The 25135-nt window shown below is 40.2% G+C and overlaps 1 protein-coding gene across 1 annotated transcript in view; it reads left to right on the plus strand.

Moving 5' to 3' along the window:
• kntc1 (kinetochore associated 1) overlaps positions 1-25135 on the plus strand; it is a 68846-nt gene that overhangs the window by 28519 nt on the left and 15192 nt on the right. The window contains exons 27-47 of the mRNA XM_079551591.1: positions 3009-3111; positions 3188-3322; positions 5134-5253; positions 7073-7145; positions 7211-7278; positions 8155-8510; positions 9840-10012; positions 10883-10983; positions 11056-11197; positions 11338-11394; positions 12501-12664; positions 14154-14258; positions 14365-14493; positions 17259-17375; positions 17441-17544; positions 17625-17865; positions 20632-20721; positions 20787-20952; positions 21024-21082; positions 23241-23457; positions 24950-25023. Coding sequence (XP_079407717.1) covers positions 3009-3111; positions 3188-3322; positions 5134-5253; positions 7073-7145; positions 7211-7278; positions 8155-8510; positions 9840-10012; positions 10883-10983; positions 11056-11197; positions 11338-11394; positions 12501-12664; positions 14154-14258; positions 14365-14493; positions 17259-17375; positions 17441-17544; positions 17625-17865; positions 20632-20721; positions 20787-20952; positions 21024-21082; positions 23241-23457; positions 24950-25023 — 2794 coding nt within the window. The remainder of the gene's footprint in view (positions 1-3008; positions 3112-3187; positions 3323-5133; positions 5254-7072; positions 7146-7210; positions 7279-8154; positions 8511-9839; positions 10013-10882; positions 10984-11055; positions 11198-11337; positions 11395-12500; positions 12665-14153; positions 14259-14364; positions 14494-17258; positions 17376-17440; positions 17545-17624; positions 17866-20631; positions 20722-20786; positions 20953-21023; positions 21083-23240; positions 23458-24949; positions 25024-25135) is intronic.

Raw genomic sequence — 25135 nt, forward strand, 5'->3', positions numbered from 1 at the left:
ATTTTTCCACCCCCACTTTTTTACACTTTTTTTTTCCCCACCCGATTTTTAAAATTCACTGTAGGGCTGCTCGATTATTGCAAAAAATAATAATCACGATTATTTTAGTCATAATTGAAATCACGATTATTCAAACGATTATTTGTTGCCTTTAGAAATGTCTATCTTTATTATATTTATTTATTTATTAACCTCTTAACTCCCGCCTGAACTAGAGGATCTTTTTCCTCACGTCATCAGATTTTTTTTTTCCATAATTTTTTTGTTTAGTATTCAACTCATTTTTGTAACTTTTTTGTCATTTTTTCATCATTTTTTTAAATCAAATTTTTGTCATTTTTTGGTCAAATTTTTGCCACTTTTTCATCAATTTTTCGTCACTTTTTTGTCACATTTCCATATTTTTTTTTTCGTCTCAGTTTTGTTGCAGACAGCTTTTTTCCAGAAGCTTTAGGATTGGGGTAAAACCAAACTGGAGAAAATGTGCTCAGTTCAGGTGGGAGTTAAAGGAACAGGCCACCGTTTTTACATACTGAGATATGTTCTTACCTCACTTTAGTCGAGTTAATATATCCCCGTCTGGTCTTTGTCCGTGCGCTCTGCCAGGCAAACGGAGCACATACGCAGCCTCTCCCACATGTCATATAGCTCCAAAAAAGCTCACGATAGAAGCTACCAAGCTCTCCCACGTGTTCCCTATTTAAATAAAGTTACGTGAAGTGTTTTCATGCGAAGTATATTTACACAGAAATGTAACATGTCGATTTTATAAGCAGATAAAAAGGGGGACTATATTGTGAGGCGTAATGATACAGTAGCACAACGTCCGCGCAGTAACTCCTAAAGACTTCCCCCGCTCACTTCCGTCAATAACCTTTAGGAGTTACTGCGCGGAATGAAAACACTTCACGTAACTTTATTTAAATAGGGAACACGTGGAAGAGCTTGGTAGCTTCTATCGTGAGCTTTTTTGGAGCTATGTGACATGTGGGAGAGGCTCCGTTTGCGTGACAGAGCGCACGGACAAAGACCAGACGGGGATATATTAACTCGACTAAGGTTAGGTAAGAACATATCTTGGTATATAAAAACGGTGGCCTATTCCTTTAAGGGGTTAATAAAAAAAATTATGCTGAGTATTTTCTAAGGAGAGGTCTCTGCTTCACACCTGCCCCCTGCTGGCCAGCCCTCACACCTGCACAAGCAAACTGAGCAGCGCGGCCTGATGACATCATCACACAGCGCCGTTTGTTTTTATGTCAGGCAAAATGTGAAGGGAAAATAATCCCAGCGCCAGAGTTAATTTTGACAACATAGTTTAATTTAGTTTTAGTCTTTTGACTAAAATGTAATGTAATTTTAGTCGAGATTTAGTCAAAATCTTTTCAATTTTAGTCTAGTTTTAGTCGACTAAAATTGCAAGTAAATTTAGTCGACTAAATTTAAGACTAATTTAGTCGACTTTGCATTTATAATATTCATTATAATCATATTTAATCTTGTTCCTCTGCTTCATGTTTCTGCTCCACATGAACAAAGCTCAGAGTTGATCCTTTGGCAGAGGATTTACCTGATCTGAGGCTCTTTCAGACGCTCAATAGAAGTTTGGATGGATCTAGAACCAGATTAATATGTTTATTTATTCCTTTTCCTTCCATTGAATTCCTTTTTTTGGAAGTAAACACTTTTTTTCACATTTTTTCCACATTTTAAAGCAAGTTTTCTCTCATTTTCACACACATTGAGTGCCATTTTGTCCTCCCATGTGCCAAAAATGGAAAAAAATTTAAAAAAAAATCCCTTCAAATTGCGAAACTAGACACTCTAATACACCTTATGTGTGATTTTGGGAGCTCTGTGATGAACAGATCTGAAATAAATGAAGATTAAAAAGTTGGATCTGGACATGTCATCTGGGCATTTAACCCCTTAACCCCCGCCTGAACCGAGCACATTTTCTTCAGTTTGGCTTTACCCCAATCCAAACAAAACTGAGACGAAAACAATGATGGAAATGTGACAAAAAAGTGAGAAAACATTGACAAAAAAGTGACAAAAATGGATGAAAAAAATGACAAAAAAAATGACACAAAATTGATAAAAAATGACAAAAAAAATAGAAAAATGTGACAAAAAAAATGACAAAAATGTGACAAAAAATGACAAAAAAATGACTTTCATTTTAGTCTCTCCTTTTCATTTTTATTTAGTCTTATTTTAGTCGACTAAAATATCTGGACATTTTAGTCAGTTTTAGTCTCATGAAAAACTTTTAATTTAGTTTTAGTCCAATTTTAGTCGTCAAAAATATCACTTTGACTAAAATTAAGACTAAATATTTTAGTCGACGGAATTAACACTGCCCAGCGCCATGAAATAATGCAAGTCTGCTCTGCAAAAAAGAAAAAGAAAAAAATCAACAACAAAAAAAAGCAAAAAAAAAATCAACAAAAAATATCCTGATTATGCTAATTTTCTAATAGTGTAATAATCGAAATTGTAATCGAATTTCGATTAATTGCACAGCCCTAATTCATTGTGTACATTTTGTCCCCTTTATCCTTCATTTTTCCCCCTACAATTTTTTTTGTAATTTTTTTCCGAAAAACTTTATATTTTTCGGTACCTGCTTTTCGATACCAGTAGTACCGACACTTCCTGATACTACTTGTTTGTTTTGTACATAAACCCTTCTCATAATATACACAATGGTCCGAACAAAACCTCCCAAATTCCAAGGCCGTGGGAACCCAGGGTGCTGAGGGCGCTGCAGCACCCCCTGGTGGATAATTTGCGAACGGCAGGCAATATGAATAAATAGGAAATATGCACAGAAAAAGGATTTTTGGGGTAAATTTTGTCCCTCAGCACCCCCTAACTATAATATCTTCCCACGGCTCTGCCAAATTCTCATCATGAGGTTTGTTCAGTCCCCTGTATCGGGCACATGTATCTCCAGAATGTTTTTGTTGCTGTACATGTTCTTAAACTGTCCACATTCTCCCCAGGCAGGAGCTTCTGAAGGAGAACTACCGTTTGATGGAGATCCGGAAACTCCTGAGAGGCTACGGCATCCGCAACCTCAACCTGACCAACAACAGAGAAATCATGGTATTCCCCCGACTCGGACGGTTTTCCCCCGACACATGAACATGTCAGAAACAGAAACACCTTTTATGTTTTACAGAATCTGATCAGATACATCTTGGCGCAAGCTCTGCCGACGTCTTTGGAGGATTCCCTGTCCATAGCTGAAGCGTACAAGCTGCCCACGTCGCAGACACACTTCTTACATCTCACCCACCTCATCGGACAGGGGAAGGTACGGCAGCTTCAGGAGAGTCTGCACTTTAAACTGAAATATATCTCAACAGACAGTTCAGAGCAGCCGGCAGAAAGGTTTAAAATGGTTTAGAGATCGTTTTCCATTGACGTCACACTCCCGCACAGTTCCATATGGCGCCATCTTGTGTGTCCAGGGTCTAATTGTTTGTGTTACGGATCATTGATAATATCGTGAAGAAATAGTGCTATTATTCCGCCCTGAGTCTGTGTCTGAGTCTCATGTCTTGGCTGATGTTCCCTAGTTTTGCCAGGGTCTGTCAGCTTTTATCTGACGGATAAATGAGAAAAAGTGGCATCAAACAGATTTGACAACGGGGCTAGCTGGTAGCATGAAATAAAGCAAGTCTACGATGAGCTCATAGACTTGCTTTATTTCATGCTGCTGCCAAACAAAACCAGGTACAGTTAGCAGCTAGCAGAGAGAGGAGACTCGGACCCGGCCTTCCCCGTAAAGTGAGACCCGGCGAGAGCGAGAGGCGACCGGGGAGAGTGTGAGGAGAAGGCCAGGGGAGAGTGTGAGGAGAAGGCCAGGGGAGAGTGTGAGGAGAAGGCCGGGGAGGCGAAAGCAAGGAGGCGAGAGCGAGAGGCGGCCAAGGAGAGTTTGAGGAGAAGACCGGTTAGAGAGAGTGTATTTCAGTTTAAGAAATAACTGATCTAACATTTCTGTGCTGATCAGATCACTTTATGACAGTTGTTTATATTAATTTAACCTAAAGCCTGTCATATACCCAAGGATAATTAGTGTTGAACAGTCTCGTGATCCTTGATAAACTCTTGGATAAACATTAACAATAGATATAATTGATCATTGGTCTGTAACATCATGACAATGAAATTTGACTTTATTGATCCTACAAAGGAGTAAAGAGTCAATAAAAAGACACTTATAAAGAGGGGGTATTATGCTTTTTTCAGTCACACAGCACCAGTCTATATCACACTACAGTGATGAGCAAACCTTCTGTTGGTCTGTAAATGCAGTAAATTAGAATAACTGCCTTGTATAAAATGTCTCTCTCAAAATGGCTGTAGTGAATGTCTTGAAATAGGCCTCTGTCTCTTTAAGAACCTCTGAGCCTTTAGACACGCCCCCTCCACACTCTGTCTGTGGCATCAGTGGGGAGGGGGTTCTGCTGAGGAGCAGTGGTTGGTTACTCGGCTGGTGACGAAAGCTCGGAGGCGTCTCCAGGAGGTGGGGGCGTTCCTAGGAGGACTCAGGCAAACCTATCCCTAAAATGGCCGCCATCAGAGTTTTTACAGATTACTCAAAAATACGTGAATGTGCCAAGGCAACACTTCAGGCATGTTTTTAATGAGGGAGTGACATAAAAACATGATGTAAAGCTTGAAAAAGTCCATTTTGCATAATACCCCCCCTTTAAGAAAGTCTCTCGTATCAGTTAATATCGGGTATCGGCAGATACTCAAGCACAAAAGCTGGATCGGTGCATCTCTATTCATAATGCAGTTTAAAAGGACATATGCAACACAGCTTCATAAATGGCTAACACACGTTATCATTACCATTTAGTTTTACTTACTGCTCTGGTCTCTCCATCGGGTGTTTTTAATGTTATACGAGTTATTTTATGTTAGACGGTCAAAGCCAGTCCTTTACCAGGAGAGAGCGGGATTCATGAGGATTACTCAGACATGCGTGAATGAAGCCAAAATCCACGTGGTTAAAAGCTCCATGAAGTTGATTTTGCAGGATATACGACATTAAGCATTTCTAAACCGTAACCTGAGTGTGTTATTGGAGTTAACGGTGATGCCGGTCTGTGTCAGAGGGAGGAGTGCATGACGGTGCTGAAGAGGCTGTCCCCTGCAGAGGCGGAGTCTGTGGCCGGGCGCCTCACCTCGTGGGCCCGACTGCAGCTGGAGGACAAGGAGCACCTGTCTGAGGAGGTGAGACTTCCTGAGCAGGTCTCCACACCACACACGGCACCATGTGTGTCCATGTGTCCTGCCTCAGTTCATGCTCAGGTGATCATGGTATTACTGGATAAACCCCTTAACTCCCACCTGAACCGAGCACATTTTCTCCAGTTTGGCTTTACCCCAATCCAAAAGCTTCTGGAAAAAAAGCTGTGAAAATAGCAACAAAACTGAGACGAAAACAATGATGGAAATGTGACAAAAAATGTGACAAAAAATGATAAAAATGACAAAAATTGATGAAAAAGTGCCAAAAATGTCACAAAAAATGGGCAAAAAATTTTCACAAAAAAATGATGAAAAAATTACAAAAATGTGACAAAATGTGACACAAAAATTACAAAATTGTGCCAAAAAACGATGAAAAAATGACAAAAATGTGACAAAAAAAATTCTAAAATGTGACAAAAAACGGACAAAAAATTGATAAACAAAAATTTGACAAAAAAATGACCAAAACATGACAAAAACTGATGAAAAAGTGCCAAAAAAATTCACAAAAATTTTTACAAAAAATCGTCACCAAAAAATGATGAAAAAATGACAAGAAATTGATCAAAATTTGACAAAAATTGACAAAAAAATTGACAAAAACAATAACAAAAAAGTGCATAAAATGTCACAAAAAATGGGCAAAAAATTGTCACACAAAAATGACGAAAAAATTACAAAATTGTCACAAAAAATATGACAAAAATTGATGAAAAAGTGCCAAAAACAATAACAAAAAAGTGACAAAAAATTTACGGAAAAATGACACAAAAAAGACAAAAAATTACAAAAATGTGACAAAAAGTGAAGAAAAAGAAAAAGTGCCAAAAATGTCACAAAAAATGGGCAAAAAATTGTCACACAAAAATGACGAAAAAATTACAAAATTGTCACAAAAATATGACAAAAATTGATGAAAAAGTGCCAAAAATGTCACAAAAATATGACAAAAATTGATGAAAAAGTGCCAAAAATGTCACAAAAAATTGGCAAGAAATTGTCACCAAAAAACGATGAAAAAATGACAAAAATGTGGTAAGAATTTGACAAAAAATGACAAAAATGTGACAAAATGTGACAAAAAAATTACCAAAATGTGACAAAAAATTGATGAAAAAATGATAAAAATGTGACAAAAAAAATGACAAAAAATTGATTAAAAAAAATGTGACAAAAAATGACCAAAACATGACAAAAATTGATGAAAAAGTGCCAAAAATGTCACAAAAAAATTTACAAAAAAATGTCACAAAAAAATTTACAAAAAATTGTCACAAAAAACTGATGAAAAAATGACAAAAAATTGATAAAAATTTTGACAAATTTTTTTAAAAAAATTGACAAAAACAATTACAAAAAAGTGACAAAAAATTTACGGAAAAATGACACAAAAAAGAAAAAAAATTACAAAAATGTGACAAAAAGTGAAAAAAAAAAAAAGAAGAAAAAAAAAATACAAAAAAGTTACAAAAATGAGTCGAATACCAAAAAAAAAATGATGGAAAAAAAATCTGACGTGAGGAAAAAGATCCATTTAGATGAGTTTTGTAGATCATTCTTTCAAATGAGGCGTTACACTGGCCTTGGGTGGATTTGGGTAAAGCTGAACTGGAGAAAATGCTCTCGGTTCAGGCGGGAGTTAAGAGGTTAACTGTGGTCTTTCCGTTTCGCTAATTGAAATAACACTTTTACAAATGTCACAATATGTTTCTGATTAGCAACACTACTCGGAGGTGATTCCTTGTTCCAACATGCGTAACTGGAATTGAGTGTTTGTGTTTTGTGCTTCTATCGACAGCATAAGAAAGAGCAGATGTGTGTGGCCCAGGTGACGGTGGAGGCTCTGAAGTACCTGCAGATCATCCAGAAAAGTGAGCCTGTGACTTAACGTGAAAGACTTTTGTTCTTGTATCTAACATTTCCCACATGTTTGCAGATGATGGACTCAAAAGCTTGGAGTGTGAAAACAACCTTGTGATGTTCCAGGCGATTTCACATCTGCAGGTAAGTGTTTTATTTGTATTTTTTAACCTCTTACCACCCGCCTAAACCAAATGCATTCTGTCCTCTTTGGCCATTATATAGGCCTGTGTAGCATCTCATTTGAAAGCTAAGACCCACAAAACTGATCTTTTCCTCGCGTTGTTGCTGTGTTGTCTCACCTTTTCTATGTTTTTTTTTTCTTTTCTTTTTTTCCATTTTTGTTGAGTTTTTGTCACATTTTTGTTGAATTTTTGTCACATTTTTGTTGAATTTTTGACACATTTTTGACACATTTTTGTTGAATTTTTGTCACATTTTTGTCACATTTTTGTCACATTTTTGTCACATTTTTGTCATTTTTTTGTTGAATTTTTGTCACATTTTTGTCACATTTTTGTCACATTTTTGTCATTTTTTTGTTGCGTTTTTGTTGAATTTTTGTTGAATTTTAGTCACATTTTTGTTAAATTTTTGTCACAATTTTGTTGAATTTTTGTCACATTTTTGTCACAGTTTTGTCACATTTTTGTCACATTTTTGTCACATTATTGTTGAATTTTGTCACATTTTTGTTGAATTTTTGTCACATTTTTGTTGAATTTTTGTCACATTTTTGTTGAATTTTTGTCACATTTTTGTTGAATATTTGTCACATTTTGGTCATTTTTTTGTTGAATTTTTGTTGAATTTTAGTCACATTTTTGTTGAGTTTCTGTCACATTTTTGTCACTTTTTTGTTGCATTTACATCCTTCTTTTCTCATTTTTTGTGGCCGTTTTTGTGCTTTTTTCCCAAGAGGCTTTTTGATTAGGGTAAAGCCAAACTGGAGAAAATGGGATCCGTTCAGGTGGGAGGTAAGAGGTTAAGTTCCCTGAATCTGAATCATCTCTTCTGCAGGAGGACTTTGACGTTTTCATCACCCCGACCAACTACGCAGACCCGGCCGTCCGGAAGCAGATCCAGGAGCACCACATCGCGGCCTTCGAGAGCACCCGCGGCCGCCGTGTTTCCAAGGCCAAAGCTCGGGCCGCTCCGGTGGCGGCCGACGACCCCGACGGCAAAGCCAAGGCCAAAGCTCAGGCCAGTCCGGTGACGGCCAACGACCCCGACGGCAAAGCCAAGACCATCTCCACGGAGGCGGGGCTGCAGCGCCTGGGCCGGCAGCTGCAGAGGAGCGAGCAGGAGCTGTGGTCGGACCTGGCCCTCAGAGCGCTGGGCGTGGGCAAAGTGGACAAGGCCCTCAAGATCCTCAGGTCTGTGTGGGGGTCAGAGGGGGGGTCAGAGGGGGGTCAGAGGGGGGGTCAGGGGGGAGTGGACGAGCTGGAAACGAGAAAGATGTCCGTCTAGTATAAAAAAAAAAGTTCAGTTCTACTGGTTTCGAAAGAATAAAAGTATCGAAAGCAGGAACCGAAAAGATGTATATTTTAATTTTTTATTTATTGATTTATTTGACAGGGACATTGCAAGTCAACATAGAACAAAACAAGCTTGTTACTGATGCGATGCAAAAAGAGTTTAAAGCTAGTGCTAATTTTCAACTCCAGTCCCTGGTTGGGCCTTTCTACACTAAATTAACATTTTCAATTTTATCTTAAAAACTTACCTATATACACTATATACATCATTTACACAAACTCAGTGCTATTTACAAATTTACAAATGGGCACAATTCTGTTTCGATTTCAGCCAAGCCTTAACTCGAGAGGTGAACATTTTAAACTCAGTCATGAGTTCAGTGGGTAATGAGTTCCATAACTTTGCACTTGTATACGTAAAGGCTCTGACCAAATGCAGTCTTGTGTTAGGAACTATGCAGTTATTATTGATGGAGCCTCTGTGACTCTGTTGCTGTTTTGTCTCTGTATAAATGAACTGAGGCTCAGGTGCAGATTATTGAGATATTTGAAAGTTAGTTTGAGAAAACATAAATCACTAAAGCTTTCAAAGCTTAACAATTTATACTTCTTGAGAATATTGCAGTGATGGAAGCGGATTGGCTTCTTGTCCATGATCTTTAGAGTTTGATTGTATAATGACCTGATATGTTTAATATAGAATATATAGATATAGAATCTTTATATTCAAGTTTTGATGCTGCTGTTCAACATTTTTTAAAGAAGAAAAAAGTGAAAGACATGTTTATTTTTTTTTACATGGCTCTAGCTCTAGTTTTAAGTAATCCTGTTTACTTTGCTTCAGCAGTAGAAGCAGAAACTGCCCCTCTTTGTTGCATCTTACAGGACGACAATATTGTTATTTTAAAAAAACCCATAGTTCTTCGCTGGACTCATGAAACACTTAAAAAGGACAGTTTCGTGTTTCCCATATGAAGAAGCAAAATTTGGGAATGCTACATAAAAGTTATGATCAGTTTAGCTTTCAAATAATACACTGGCCCATAGGCTGTGAGCTCCAATCCAGAAGTTTTTAGATTTGGGTAAAGCCAAACTGGAGAAAATGAGACGGTGTGTGGATGAAAAAACACAGCTCTGGGAAGAGGAAATAGTTTGAAGCTGAAAAACAAACACGATTGCATAGTACAGTCTCAGTATTTCATCTGTACCTCTTTTGTTTTCTGCCAGTGAGCTGTATGAGCACCACAGTAACCCCGGCGCCGGGCGTGTCCTGTTCACTGCGGCCAAGACCCTGTGCCAGATGCTGGAGGCAGATGTTCCCATGGTGCTCCCTGAAGGCACCGACCTGCCTGCGGTCATCCACAGCCTGGCCTGTCAGGCCATCACCCTCTGCCACTCAGGTAACATCTGCTCACATCTGCTTATGTTCCCTTAATTGGCCGTTGACGATGTTTACAGTGAACCATCGTGATGGACGATGATATTGTCCATTTTTCATTATAAGCATTTTTAAAGACATTTACATAGCCTATATATATGCTGCATATTACTATGTATGTTAGGAAAATGTGAGGTTGCAGGATAAATGGATCTAAACTAAACATGAGATTGAGATTGAGATTGAGATTGAGATTGGTTAGCACCAGAGGTCGCTATGCTAAAGTGGCTGTGATAGTTAGCATCAGCGGTCCCTATGCTAAAGTGGCTATGATAGTTAGCATCAGAGGTCCCTATGCTAAAGTGGCTATGATAGTTAGCACCAGAGGGTCCTATGCTAAAGTGGCTATGATAGTTAGCATCAGAGGTCCCTATGCTAAAGTGGCTATGATAGTTAGCACCAGAGGTCCCTATGCTAAAGTGGCTATGATAGTTAGCATCAGAGGTCCCTATGCTAAAGTGGCTATGATAGTTAGCATCAGAGGTCCCTATGCTAAAGTGGCTATGATAGTTAGCATCAGAGGTCCCTATGCTAAAGTGGCTATGATAGTTAGCATCAGAGGCTAACTCCTTCCTCACTGACAGACCAATTCGGAAGCTTCTCATCATGGCGGACACTGACGCACATCTGGTTCGGCGACCTCTTACCAATCTGCTCGTTTCGGAAGGAGTCTACTATTTATTATGTCTCTGGTTTTGGCTTTCTGTTGACAGGACGCAGGAGTAAGCAGTGCTGCCCTCTAGCGGTAGACGTCGATACCACCTTTATTACCAAACACCAAACCTCACTCTTATGAAATTATTATTAACGCACGTTTGCTGCTTTGTTCCAGACTTGCTCCTGGACTGTCTGGAGCTTTGCAAATGCACGAGGATCGCTATGGACGTCTACCACCAGTGTCAGCTTTCAGACAACTACGGCTTCATCGGGAAGGTCCGTCCCGGCTCCTGACTCCTCCCCCCCGTTCATCCACACGCTCACCTGTGCCTCTCGACTCTTCCCCAGGACGTGTCCGACAGCGCCAAGGACCCGTATTCCAAATGGAGCTTCCAGGACGTCTTCAGCGAGGACTGCATCCTTCTGGACCCAGTGTCTGTGCTGCCCGTTCAGTATGAAATCACCAACTGCCTTCTGCCTGTTCCTCACGGTACGAACGATCCTTCAGAGCCGTTTAGACGAGTTTTGTAGGTCTTAGCTTTCAAATGAGGCGTTACCCTGGTCTAAAGACTGAGGTTAAACTGTCTTGATCTTTGCACAGGTCAGTAAATGCATTTCTCCTCCTCCTAGACACCATCTTGTATCCACTGGACTGCTCCTGCCTGTCCCACTGCTCATTTGAAGACGGTAGGTTTGTGTAGAGCAGGGGTAGGCAACGTCAGGCCCGGGGGCCAAATCCGGCCCTCCAGCACAACCTCTGGCCCCAATATGATTTTGAGAAATATTACTATGCAAATAAGGGATCAACTCCCACCTGAACGGATCCCATTTTCTCCAGTTTGGCTTTACCCTAATCAAAAAGCTTCTTGGGGAAAAAAGCACCAAAACAGCCACAAAAAAATAAGAAAACAAGGATAAAAACGCAACAAAAAAGTGACAGAAATTCAACAAAAAAGTGACAAAAATTCAACAAAAATGTGACAAAAATTCAACAAAAATGTGACAAAAATTCAACAAAAATGTGACAAAAATTCAGCATAAATGTGACAAAAAATCAGCATAAATGTGACAAAAATTCAACAAAAATGTGACAAAAATTCAGCATAAATGTGACAAAAATTCAGCATAAATGTGACAAAAATTCAACAAAAAATGTGACAAAAATTCAACCAAAAAGTGACAAAAAAAGAAACAAAAACATAGCAAAAAAGAGCCAAAATGAGATGAAAAGAGCGTGAACTGTGATCACAATGCAAGGAAAAATATCTGTCTAGATCAGTTTTGTAAGTTGCCTTTCAAATGAGGCGTTGCACTGGCCTATAGGCTGTAAACTCCAGTCGAGAAGCTTTTCGATTTGGGTAAAGCCAAACTGGAGACAATATGTTCTGTTCAGGTGGAAGTTAAGAGGTTAACTTTAGGTTACAATAATGAGGTTTGGCCCTCGGTGATTTGGCAATGATGAAAATTAGCCCTCCGTGACGCAAACTTGCCGACCCCTGGTGTAGAGCAAAGCACAGCGGACATTTACGAGTGGGAACAAGTGGAAAACATTTTGGGGAGAAAATTAGGAAAAGAAGTGGGAAATGTGATGGAGTAAAATGGAGAAAAAAGGGGACACAAGGTGATAGAGTGGGAAAATGGGGGAGAGTGAATAAAGCAGGGGGAGGAAGTAGGGAAATTCTGGGGGAAAACATTTTGGGGGGAATAAACTTCCAGGGATCGTATCGAACACCGTCGTTAAAGTGCGACTGTAGCGGTGCCCGAGTGTCATGTGACTGTAACTGTGACCGTAGGCTGTAACTTCCTGTCGCCGCTGCTGAACCCTCTGAGCAACATGCTGCAGATGCTTCAGGAGTGCAGCCAGCTGGAGCTCGCCCTCAGCGTGCTGCTCCACTGCTACGGCAGCAGCCTGCAGCACTGCACCTCCAACGTCATGGACCTGCGGCTGGGAGTGAAGGTGAGGAGCAGGGTCTCCAGCAGGGTCTCCAGCCCTTTTTACACAACATGAACACTGTGGAGGAGCGACTTGTGCTTCAGAAACACTCCTGAACACGATGGAAGAAGTCTTTACCTGGAGAGGCTTGTTGATCCCTGTTCTCTAGGACGTCTGACGGTTTTTGTTTAATATCTAAGGGAGTCAACTCTGCTACTTTAAGGCAAGACAGCGGAATATGGAGTTTAAACTAAGAGTAATCTACAGTGAAAGTACAGGTATCTCTTAGTTAAAACTCCATATTCCCCTAACATCCATTTTACGTTGTCGCCACAATGTGTAAAAATACTGTTTTGGAGCGAGGAGTTGGCTCGGGAAACGTAATGGTCAGCAGGGGGCGCTGTGCACGCTTACAGCCAGGGTATCATCTGGAAAAGTTCACTGGTTTCACACAGAAACAAACTTCTGTAGTATTATTCCAGCGTTAGCAGCAGCGCAGGGCCTCTCTCAGCCACACACGGGGAGGGGGGGGCGCTGCGATATTTAAGATATATCGATAGAATTTTAAATGAGATATGGAGTTGTTGAGTTTGGTCATTTTTTGGTCACATTTTTTTTTTTTTTTTTTCGTCAATTTTTTTTATCAAATTTTTGTCATTTTTTTGTTACATTTTGGTCATTTTTTGTCACATTTTTATCACATTTTTGTCATTTTTTTGGTCATTTTTTAGTAATTTTTTGGTCAAATTTTGTTTCATTTTTTGTCACATTTTGTTGCATTTTTGTCTTTTTTTTCACATTTTTTTCATTTTTTTGTCAATTTTTTTGGCACATTTTTGTCATATTTTGGGTCACTTTTTTTTTTCTTTTTTTTCGGCAATTTTTTTTTATCAAATTTTAGTCATTTTTTTGTTACATTTTGGTCATTTTTTTGTCACATTTTTGTAACGTTTTTGTCCAATTTTGATCACATTTTAGTCATTTTTTAGTCATTTTTGTCATTTTTTGTCAAATTTTTATAAAAAAAAAATCTTTTTTTATCACATTTTTTGCATTTTTTCGTCAATTTTCTTGTTACATTTTGGTCATTTTTTGTCACATTTTTGTAACTTTTTTGTCACATTTTTTATCACATTTTTGTCTTTTTTTGTAATTTTTTTGTAATTTTTTGGTCACATTTTGTTGCATTTTTTTTCATTTTTTCGTCATTTTTTATTCAAGTTTTTGTCATTTTTTGTCATGTTTTTTAAACTTTTTTGTCAATTTTTTGTCATTTTTTGGTCAATTTTTTTGGCACATTTTTGTCATTTTTTCATCTCAGTTTTGTTGCTATTTTCACACCTTTTTTCCAGAAGCTTTTGGACTGGGGGTAAAGCCAAATTGTAGTAAATGTGCTCGGTTCAGGTGGGAGTTAAGGGGTTAAAGGTTTCTTGCCGTCTTTGCAGAGAGACTCGCTCGTCTTTTCGCACCGACTGCAAAAATATCTGATCATATTTGTGTCTCTCTTTTCCAGCTCTATGATGCAAATTACTTAAAAAAATACAACACGTGCCTGAGTAAACTTCGGGAAATGACTCTGTCCTCCTTGAAAGCTGTGGTGCTGGCTCTGCTGAACAAGGTCAGTCTGTAATGTTGTGGTTTCCTGTGGTTTCCTGTGGTTTCCTGTGGTTTCCTGCGGTTTCCTGAGGTTTCCTGGTCCTGATGGTTGTTTGTTGTGGTCACAGGTGTTTAACTGGCGCGTGGTGGACTGTGAGCTGGTCGTCGGCTTGTGTACGCTCCTGTCCAAAACCGAAGTCATTCAAATCCTCTGGAAAGTCATCGACAACACCTGGCAGAATTATGACAAGATCTTGGTGAGTTTACTATATTTTTGTGATTCATGAAAACTCCTGAGGAACGGATTGATCGTCTGACTTTAAACCATAAAGCTTCAATCACTGCCTTTAAAGCAACAGTCTTTATGTGACTCATGATGATTCATTAATTATGCACTCATTAGGTCATTTTTAGTAGAGATGCACAATAATGATAATGACAGCCAATATTTAGATAGATATTTTATTTTTATTTCAGATAGTATATTTTTTAGATTTTATTTTATTTTATTGATTATATTGATTATATTTTATTATATTAATACTAGCTGAGACCCGGCCTTCGGCCGGGCCTCGCTAGTCTCCACATTTGATATTCTGAGATTATGAGTGATTACAAAGAAATGTCCAACCCGTCACACAGTTCAGCTGTAGACCAGTGGTTCCCAACCCATTCCAAAAACTATGGCCACTACAAATGTTTAAAATAATGAATGCTAAAAACAATTTCAAACAATCTGCAATTGGAGTGTTTGATGCACCCGTGCTCCTTTCTTATAAACTACAACGACAATATGTTCGCTAAAAGGGAATAGAATTCAAGAGACAGTGGAATAATTATGGATAAATATGAGGGGTTTAGCTCTAACGGTTCGGTTCACGGTGCAGGACCCGTGGTTTGGTGCATCCCGGTAGTGTGCAATCAAAAAAATAATAAGTAGGTTTTGAACTGAAATAGCCTAATGATCGTTGTTAGACAGTATTCATAACCTTACAATAAAATTGGCAATGCTTTTAAAGCTGCTTTAGAATAAAATGTACCTCTGGGCTCACAATACGTGAAAGCAAAATAGAAACAAATGGTCCAGCAGCAACGTAAAAAAAAGAAAGAAAGAAAACTACGCAGTGCAGGCCATGCGCTGGTTAACTGGTAGTTTCATTTTCACTTTTACTCACAAGGAGGATAAATCAGTCGGAGCAGCGCGTGTGATTAGAGGCTCGTGTTTGAGCAGGTTTTGGGCACGCACACACATACACACACATACACACACGCACGAACACACACACACATCGCCCTGTTTGGATGCGCGCGCACGCACGGCAGTCAGATCTCGTGCACTCGCGTTGTTGTGACGGCGGGTTGTCCTCGGACAGCAGCACCGCGGTCCATATGGACCCGTTGTCAATGGCCGCGGGCGGCGGGACCGCAACGTGGGGGCCGGCACCACGCACAAACTCAGTACTGTCGCCAGGCTTCCTGCTCTTCCCAAACGGTCTCCCATCCCAGTCCTAACCAGGCCCGTCCCTGCTTAGCTTCAAAGTCGGTAGGGGAAATAAACATGGCGGCGCCCAGGCGGCGGCCATTGAAATAGCGTTTTCTATAGATTTTTTGTATTATTTTATATATTATATTTATTTTATTTTATTTTATTTTATTATATTTTATTAATATTTGTATTTTATATTTTATTTATTATATTATATTTATTTTATTATGTTTTATTATATTTTATTTTATTTATTATATTATATTATATTATATTATATTTTATTATATTAATATTTTTGGCATTTTATATATTATATTTATTATTATGACATTATATTTATTTTAGTGGAAACACGTGGATCTGTTAAAATTAATGTCATTGGGTTGTTTTGATCTCTTCAAAGCATATCTACTATTTGTTCAATAAGAACCTGTGAGGAAAATACAGTATTTTATACAATATATGGCAAATTAGTTTCATTTGGGTCGCCGCTTGTCAACCTAGGGCAGTGGTCGGCAACCCGGCCCTCCAGCACAGCACCTCTGATTTGGGTAATCATGTTTCTCAAACTCATCTTGCGGGCCAGAGTACTTTTAACATTATTAGAGTTAAATGGGAGAAAGGTATTAATACTGTCAATGCACCCAGTTAGGTCATATATTATGTACAAAACTGGCATTTGAAGGAAGTGCACTGGAAAAAGAATAATTGTTTTAAGGAAGAGATGACATAAATCTACTTGAATTAACAGATTAAATCTAAGGTTTGAGTAGATTTGTTCTGTGTTCTTTGTTCTATGAGATAAAACCTCTAGTAGTCGTTATTCTCTTAATTCAGATAATTTTGTGTCATTTCAAGTGAAAAACAATTATTTGTCTGATTTTAAGTGGGTTTTATTCTTGCTCCATTGGCGCTGTAGCATTTGTATCTTGGATTAATTCAAACCGACTCAAATTCAACATAGAAGAACTTTAATTCAAGCCATTTTAAGTCATTTATCTCATTTAACATGGTCATTTTTCCGGTGTTGTGCTTTACTTTGGGCGAATAATCAGCAGCTTCGGCCCTCGGTGTATTTACAGTAAAGAAAATCGGCCTCCGCCAAGAAAACTTGCCCCTCTACCCCTGTCCTAGGGTAATGGTGGCCCCGTAACCGATACCACTTGAGAACCACAGATGCAAAACATTAGCATTTGCAGAAAAAAATATTAACTTTAGGCCCCTGTGGTGAGGTTAGCGACACAAACTCGCCTACTCCTGTTTTAGAGAGTAAAGTTTCAAGAAATTTAAATTGCTTCTCTGATTCGCTTGGTGCATATTGGCCCGGGGTTGAGGGGAGGGAGAGAGTTCAGCTTCCTGTGCTGTGGGTGAGGCGTGTGAAGTAAATGTCCTGAATAGAAAATAGAAGGGGGGAGGGTTTGCAGTGCCGTATCATCATCATTACCAGTGGTTATGATGATATTATTGATGGGAACCTGCTGTGAGAGATCTGTATTACACAACATTCACCTCATTCTTATTTGTGCGCTGAAGGCGGTGGCCAAAGTCGGGGAGAACCTCTGCTGCCTGTACGGCCAGAGCGAGGAGAGGGAGAAGTTTCTGTCTGTGATCACGGACGCAGAGTGGGGCATCAAGCTCAGCAAACTGGAGGTACGTCTGTGAGGGAGGTCCCTGTGAAACACCTGGGTTCACCCGTTCCTCCTCTGTGTCCTCAGATCTCCATGCAGCCAGTGTTCCGTCAGCAGATGAAGAACCAGCTCATCCCGGTGCTGGTGAAGAACAGTCGCATCACCCCGGACATTATCCTCCAGTACTGCAGGTGGCGCCCTCTGCACTGCAACGTCTATGCTCTTCTTCTGTCTGTTTCTGTTTTAAATCTCTTGGTTCTGTTGTGTGCAGCTCGTATGGGCTGGACCAGGACACTGTGATAAACCAGTACATCACCACGCTGCTGCTTCAGGACGAGGAGGAGGAGGAGGTGGAGGAGGAGGAAGGGCCCAGAGACGTGGAGCTCGGCCTGGGCGGCTCACTGGAGCAGCCTCTGTGTCACAGCCTGGCTCTGGAGAGGGTCCTGCAGATCATCCCCAAGTTACACAGCACCAGGGAGCTCGGAGACAGCCTGTACACAGCCGTGTTCAAGGTAAAAAAGCCAGAAGTAGTTTGGAGAAAACTAATTATGTAGGAGGAGTTTTCTGAGTGAAATTGTTTGATGTAGTGAACCATAGATTACTATTGTCAAAGCTGAAAACTTTAAATTTCTCTGACCAAGCCTTTAAAGGAATAGGCCACCGTTTTTACATACTGAGATATGTTCTTGCCTTAGCTTTGACGAGTTCTTTAGGACCTGTCTGATCTTCACCCGTGCCTTCAGTCACGTAAACACAGCGCAGACGCTCAGCATAGAAGCTACCAAGCTCTTCCACGTTTTCCCTATTTAAATATAGTTACGTGAAGTGTTCCACTACAAAGTATAATTACAGAAAATTAAACAATGTGGATTTTCTAAGCGGATAAAAGGTGGAACTATATTGTAAGGCGTAATAATACCAGGAGTAGTTCAAAATCCTTGCAGTAATCATCACTTTACTGTGCGGATGCCAAATTACTCCTGGTATTATTACGCCTTACAATATAGTTCCCCCTTTTATCCGCTTAGAAAATCCACATTGTTTCATTTTGTGTAATTATACTTTGTAGTGGAACACTTCACGTAACCATATTTAAATAGGGAAAACGTGGAAGAGCTTGGTAGCTTCTATCTTGACCTGTTTTGGAGCTATAGAGGAGAGAGGGAGAGGCTAAATGCTAACACCGTCTGCGCTGTGTTTACGTGACTGAAGGCACGGGGGAAGATCAGACAGGTCCTAAAGAACTCGTCAAAGCTCAGGTAAGAACATATCTCAGTATGTAAAAACGGTGGCCTGTTCCTTTAAATGGATGTCTTTATACTTATCGAACAGAAAACGAGCTACTGTGGGCAATGGAAAGAAGTCGTCTTTTTTGGATTGTACACTGTGGTCCCCCAAGGATCCATCTTGGGGCCTCTTTTATTTTCACTATTCATTAATGATTTACCTGATGATTCTATCAGCAGCTAAACGCACAGAAAACACTTTTAATATGTATCTAATGTGTACTTTGGAGAACAACAAGAACTTAATTCATATAGCGTCGTTCACAGTCAGTCACAAAGCACTTTATATGAGACAGTTGTACATTTACCCCATACTGGGTGTTCAGTTTCCCCTGGGGGAGACTGACAGAAACGCTGCACCATCGATGTAATATAATAAAGACGAGCGCGTCTCATTCAGCCACATTCATTGAACAAGGTTCCAGAGTCCTGTGTGAACCTTAATGGCCGCCATGTCTCCTCTTACGCAGCCTGTCTCTTAAAAGGGCAAAAAGGCGGGTGGGCGGAGCCTCCACAGAGCTCAGTCAATGCACTGAAAATGCTTCCAAATTTCAGGCTGATAAACAAAAAGTAGCGTGGTTAAAAATATTTCACCCACCCCAACGTTGTCACATTGGTCAGAGCGATTTTAAAAAAAAAGAAAAACTCTTTGTAGCCAGGCTTTTAACCCCTTAACTCCCACCTGAACCGAGCACATTTTCTCCAGTTTGGCTTTACCCCAGTCCAAAAGCTTCTGGAAAAAAGCTGTGAAAATAGCGACAGAACTGAGACAAAAACAATGATGAAGATGTGACAAAAAAGTGAGAAAACTTAGACAATAAACTGACAAAAAATGTACAAAAAAATGATGAAAAAATGATGAACATGTGACAAAAAGTGACAAAAAAAATACTATTTGACAAAAAAAATTACAAAAAAGTTACAAAAATTAGTTGAAAACCCCCCAAAAAATGATGGGGAAAATCTGATGATGTGAGGAAAAAGATCCATTTAGTTTTGTAGATCTTAGCTTTCAAATGAGGCGTTACACTGGCCTACAGGATTTGGGTAAAGCTGAACTGGAGAAAATGCTCTCGGTTCAGGCGGGAGTTAAGAGGTTAAGCCGTTTAAAGTCCCATTAGAATCAATGCTCCCAAGCGTCTCTTGGAGTCGCCCCTGGCCACCAGGGGGTGGTATCACAGCAATGTCAGCTCTCACCGTAAGGACCATAAGGAAGAGCGTTCCTCGCCCATAGGACTGCGCACATCTGCGTCAACCACCATGCATTCACACACACGAATCATTCATCCTGTCCTATAGACCGGGGTGGGCAACGTCAGGCCCGGGTGCCAAATCTGGCCCTCCAGCACAGAACCTCTGGCCTGATTTTGAGAAATATGATTATGCAGGTAAGGGATCAAATAACTGTTAAAGCACTCTAAAAATGTGAGAAATAGTGTCTTTTTATAGTGTATTTTTTAAATGTCTTTGCAGAACATCCCACTTGGTCAAATATAATGTAAAACAATGATTCTCAACTGGTGGGTCGGGACTCAAAAGTGGGTCGCGAGCCTGTAGGGAACTCAATATTTTCCATCTGAAGCTACACGGAAACACACTGGAGTCTGTTGTTTTGATCATGATTTCAGTCTTAAAAGCAAATCTACTGCTTGTTCAATAAAAACATGTGATAAATACAATATTTTATGTATATATGACAAATATGACAAATGACATTATATTAATGATATTTTTTCTAATTCATACATTTCTTTTTAGCCATGACTTGTGAAAGTGTAATGCTGTTAATTGTAAAAACTGTCTCCTGCCCCCCACTGGGTCCGATGACATCATCATATTCTAGAACCTGCAACCCAGCAATTGTACATGTTTTTAGTGGTAGGGGAAACCGGAGCACCCGGAGGAAACCTACGCAGACACGAGGAGAACATGCTCCACACAGAAAGGCTGGACCTTCCTCATTTGTAACTAAAACCTTCTTTCCTCCTGCAGCTCAGCCCGTACAATTACGAAAGAATTGAGGTGGTGCTGAAGATCCTGGGCGTGACCAAGGAGATTGAGCCCACCTTTCCCATCAACCAGGTAAAATCCAACATACGTCACATGATCTGCGGGGCCTTGACGTGATGAATCTGTTCAAACCACAGGCCATGGGTTTACTCCAACACCTGAAGTCCTACAAGCGAGTGTCCGCCCCCTCGGACGTGGAGCAGACCTATCTGTTAGAAAACAACCTCCTGCCCAACCAGCTGTCCCAGAGCCGCCTGCCCTTCCACCTCCTCATGCAGGCCAAGCACTACTGGAAGATCATCTGTGAGTGAGGCTCCAGGCACCAGGTTTCAGAGATGTCCGTCTGTGTCTTCATGATTTCATTTGGTTTTTAGCTCCTGAGCTCACAGAGGAGACGTTCCCCACGCTGCTCCTGATCAGCAAACTCATGGAGGTAATTTAAAACTGCTGCGTCCTGTTTGTCCCGTTATGGAACAGGAACTTCACAGGACCCCCAAAAAATTGATACCGGTGCTTTAACCCCTTAACTCCCGCCTGAACCGAGCACATTTTCTCCAGTTTGGCTTTACCCCAGTCCAAAAGCTTCTGGAAAAAAGCTGTGAAAATAGCAACAAAACTGAGACGAAAACAATGATGGAAATGTGACAAAAAAGTGAGAAAACATTGACAAAAAAGTGACGAAAAATTTATGAAAAAGGTGCAAAAATGTCACAAGAAATTGACAAAAAATGGACGAAAAAATGACAAAAAATTGATTAAAAAAATTGAAGAAAAAATGACAAAAAAGTTACAAAAATGAGTTGAATACCCAACAAAAAAACTGATGGAAAAAAAATCTGTTGACGTGAGGAAAAAGATCCTTTTGGTTCAGGCGGGAGTTAAGAGGTTAAAGGGGCTAGATGCAAGTTGGCCATTGTATACTCACTACTGCCACCTCAGGTCATACGTGTAACTGCAGCTCGTGCATGACGGCACTTCAGACCCGAAGTAACACGTTTCTGAGTGACGGTGCAGGATTTTAGAGGCAGTTGTGGTGAACAGGTCTGAGCTCATTCTACACATTAGGACATGGAGGAACATGTAGGGGGAGGAAAATACTTAATTTTAACATTAGGGAGGCACCGATACCACTTTTTCTAAAACCGATACGAGTACTTTGATTTAAGTACTCGCCGATACCGAATACCGATACGAGTACAAGGCATTTTCTTCAACATATTTACTTTTTCCACAGCAGATTGGTTTGTAATTAGTTAATTTACATTTCCTTAAGTAAAGCAAGCAACACATTTAAGAGCCGTTATATTAGAATTGTGCTGATGCCATTTATTTATTTATCTTCTTTTCATTCATTATAATTTTTCATTTTTATGTCTCTGTCCATCATAGACAGAAAAGTCCATGTCCTAAAGCTCCCAATGCCTGAGCTTTATTCATTTATGTGTTTTTATTTAACAATAGTGTTGAGATGTTTCTTAAATGGTCTCTTTTCGTCTTTACTTCAGCTCCTGTAGATTTTCTCTTGTGTTTGTAGTAACTTAGCGAGTAGCTACAGTGTTTTCATTGTTCTGCTGCAGCTCATTTTCCCTCAATATAAACATGCTGTATGTCTTTAATTTGGATTTTCTGAGGACTTTTTAGTCGCTGGGTTAGTTTTTCAGATGAATAAACCCCTGGGCATAAAACGGCGTCAGAATGGCCAAAACTGCTAGCCGCGAGTTAGCAACGTTAGCCTGTATGTTGTAAACACTGCAGACGCTGCAGCGCTAACAACATTAAGCTCTGGTTAAATCCAGCTCAGACTCTGGTTTAGAGAGCGCAGTCTGTAATAAAGTCAGCTCCATGTGGATTATTGGATTTACACTAAACAATTCTCCAGTTTGTTGCTTCTTCTCTCCTCAGCTGAGAGCTGCGCCTCGTAGCTGCGCCTCGTAGCTGCGCCTCGTAGGTGCGCTGGCCGCACGTCAAACGGTATCGGTTTCTGGTATCGGGACCTCATGAATGAGTACGAGTATGAGTACAAGCATGTGGTATCGGCCCGATACTGGTATCGGTATCGGTGCATCCCTATTTAACATTATTAAACTCTGTTTAGTCCCTTTAACAGTACTTGGCTTTTGATACCGATATTAAATTATTTGACATATAGAACCATAAAGCAGATTAATATTAATTTATTCCTTTTCCTTCCATTTAATGTCTTTTGCTTTTGTATAATTTGTTTGAGGTGAAACTTCCTTTAACTATAAATGGGCAGAAAAATCACTTAAAATGTTCCTTCTTTTTTTTTTTCAAAATTTCCCCCAAATTTTTTTTTACATGTTTTTATTTTATGTTTATTTTCCCCCAAATGTTCCCATTCTTCACCTCAAATTTCCCTGTTTTTTCTTCGCATTTTTCCCCCTAAATGTTTATTTTTTTATGTTTTTTTAAATTATTATTATTATTATCCCCAATTTTATCCAAATTTACTCAAATTTTCCCACTTTTTAAAATATTTTTTAAACCTGTTATTTTCACGTTTTGACGCTGTTGGTCAGCTGGTCAGTAAAGACTGTGTGTTGTTTCCGCGGGTGCTCCTTGTGTTGCAGGTCAGTCTGGATAAGCTGTACATGTCTGCTGTGAACCACATGTTTGAGGAGAAGATGAAGCCCCTCCTCCTGGAGCAGAGGAGGCGTGGCCAGGCCCACGGCTACAACAAAGAGACGTTCAAAGTGGCCAAGACCATGATGCAATACATCCGCTGCATCCAGAGTCCAGAGTGGGCGACGGCCACGGCCCACAAGATCGCCCAGGAGCTGCCCCCAGGTGCCCGCTCGCCTTAACTCTGGGTCTGCCTTCGCATCGACGTCTGTGTAAACACGCCAGTCCTCATTTAGAATCCAGTCACTGAGCTCCAGGCTTAGCACTTCAGGACAAACATATTACTTATCATAATTACTAACACTTTTATGTATCGTGATACACACAAGTGTATCGTCCGGCTCCCAGCCCGAGTAATCAGTGTCTTTAGTCAGGCCATGTGTTTTCTCTCATTTTAAGATATTATTGCACATTGTTCTAGTCTATAAAGTGTCCGCACATGTTCTTTTCATTCTTCACTCAAATTAAGCCTCAACATTCAGTTTTAAACAATTTGATGGATTAAGAAATTGGGAGAAGCAAAAATGTGTCCTATAATATAACAACATATATATCAAAGTGTTAGTAGCAGAGTTAAAATATCTATTATTGAAGAATGATGACTGTAACCATGGAGGCACTGAAGAGAAACGGCGAAGGCTCCTCTGACCATCTCGTATACATGATGAGATGATGGAAACAGTAAAAGTCTCGTACATGAGTACGTGAGGCGTAGTTAGATTACAGCCCTCTCAGGGGCCCGATCTTGTGTCTCAAAACGCAGATTATACTGTAGCACTTTGAGATCTTGCCACCTCAGACTTTGTACACTTAAGTGGGTGGAGACACACATTTTCCTCCAGCCAGATCGACTCCGCGGTCGGGAGAGTGGTTGTGTGGGAGTGGGGGGTGAACATGTGCGTTTGTTTTGTTTCGTGTTCACGCCAAGTGCGGCCGATCCGCGCCACAGCGGACGCTGTAGCTCTTTTTCTCTCGAGACGTGAACATGGTTTAGCTCACGATGGGGTAAATAAAGTTTGTAGTTTGACCTGTGAGAGCCCAAGGCTTAAGAAAGAACACAAGGCAGCGCGATGTAAACGAGGAAATGAACGTCAGTGGTGCCATCAGTGCAGTCGCCTCCTCTTGTGACGCCTCCTCACAGGCGGCGGAGGCAAATGGCGCTCAGCTCCGCCACTCGGAAAATAATTTGTGAGGAGCCCGCGCCGCTCTGTGCGCCACCACAAGATCTGGCCCCAGAAGTGTAAATCTACAAGACCAGTTGTCTCTGGGTGATTGAACACAGAACAAGGATAATGTTAAATTAAAAGTGAGGATAATGTACTAGTTGATAGAGCAGAGAAGAGGAGGGTAAACCAACAGAGTAACCAGCCGGTCCGGTGCGACTGTTGCACATCAGGCTGGGTGGTTAATCACAGCTGGAATGTCATGTCATATAAGGAGGAAAGTCTTCATATTGACAAAGTCTTTTACCTTTTCTGTTTTTGTTTTATGTTTTGTCATACTATGTCACGGTCACACGTTTATGTTCAAACAGGTCGAGCTGCATGATGTGAAAACACAAGTATTTTTCTGCTAAGTTCAGAAATGAACAACTGTTTCATATTAAATATGACACATTAAACTAAATCGTTACTTCATATTTGTTTGTCTTTCTCAGGCTATGAGAAAACCCAGTCCCTGCGGTTCTGCTTGACTCTTGGAGACGCGTGGCTGAAGGACCCGAGCCTGGAGGTCAGTCTAACATTCATCCATTGGAAATCTCACCAATACGACGGACAGAACGACTCTTCATCAGCCTTATTGTCAGACACACGTTATTGCAAACACTGCTTCCCTCTGTTTC

Source organism: Gobius niger (assembly GCF_951799975.1).
Source record: "Gobius niger genome assembly, chromosome: 1".
Lineage (NCBI taxonomy): Eukaryota > Metazoa > Chordata > Actinopteri > Gobiiformes > Gobiidae > Gobius > Gobius niger.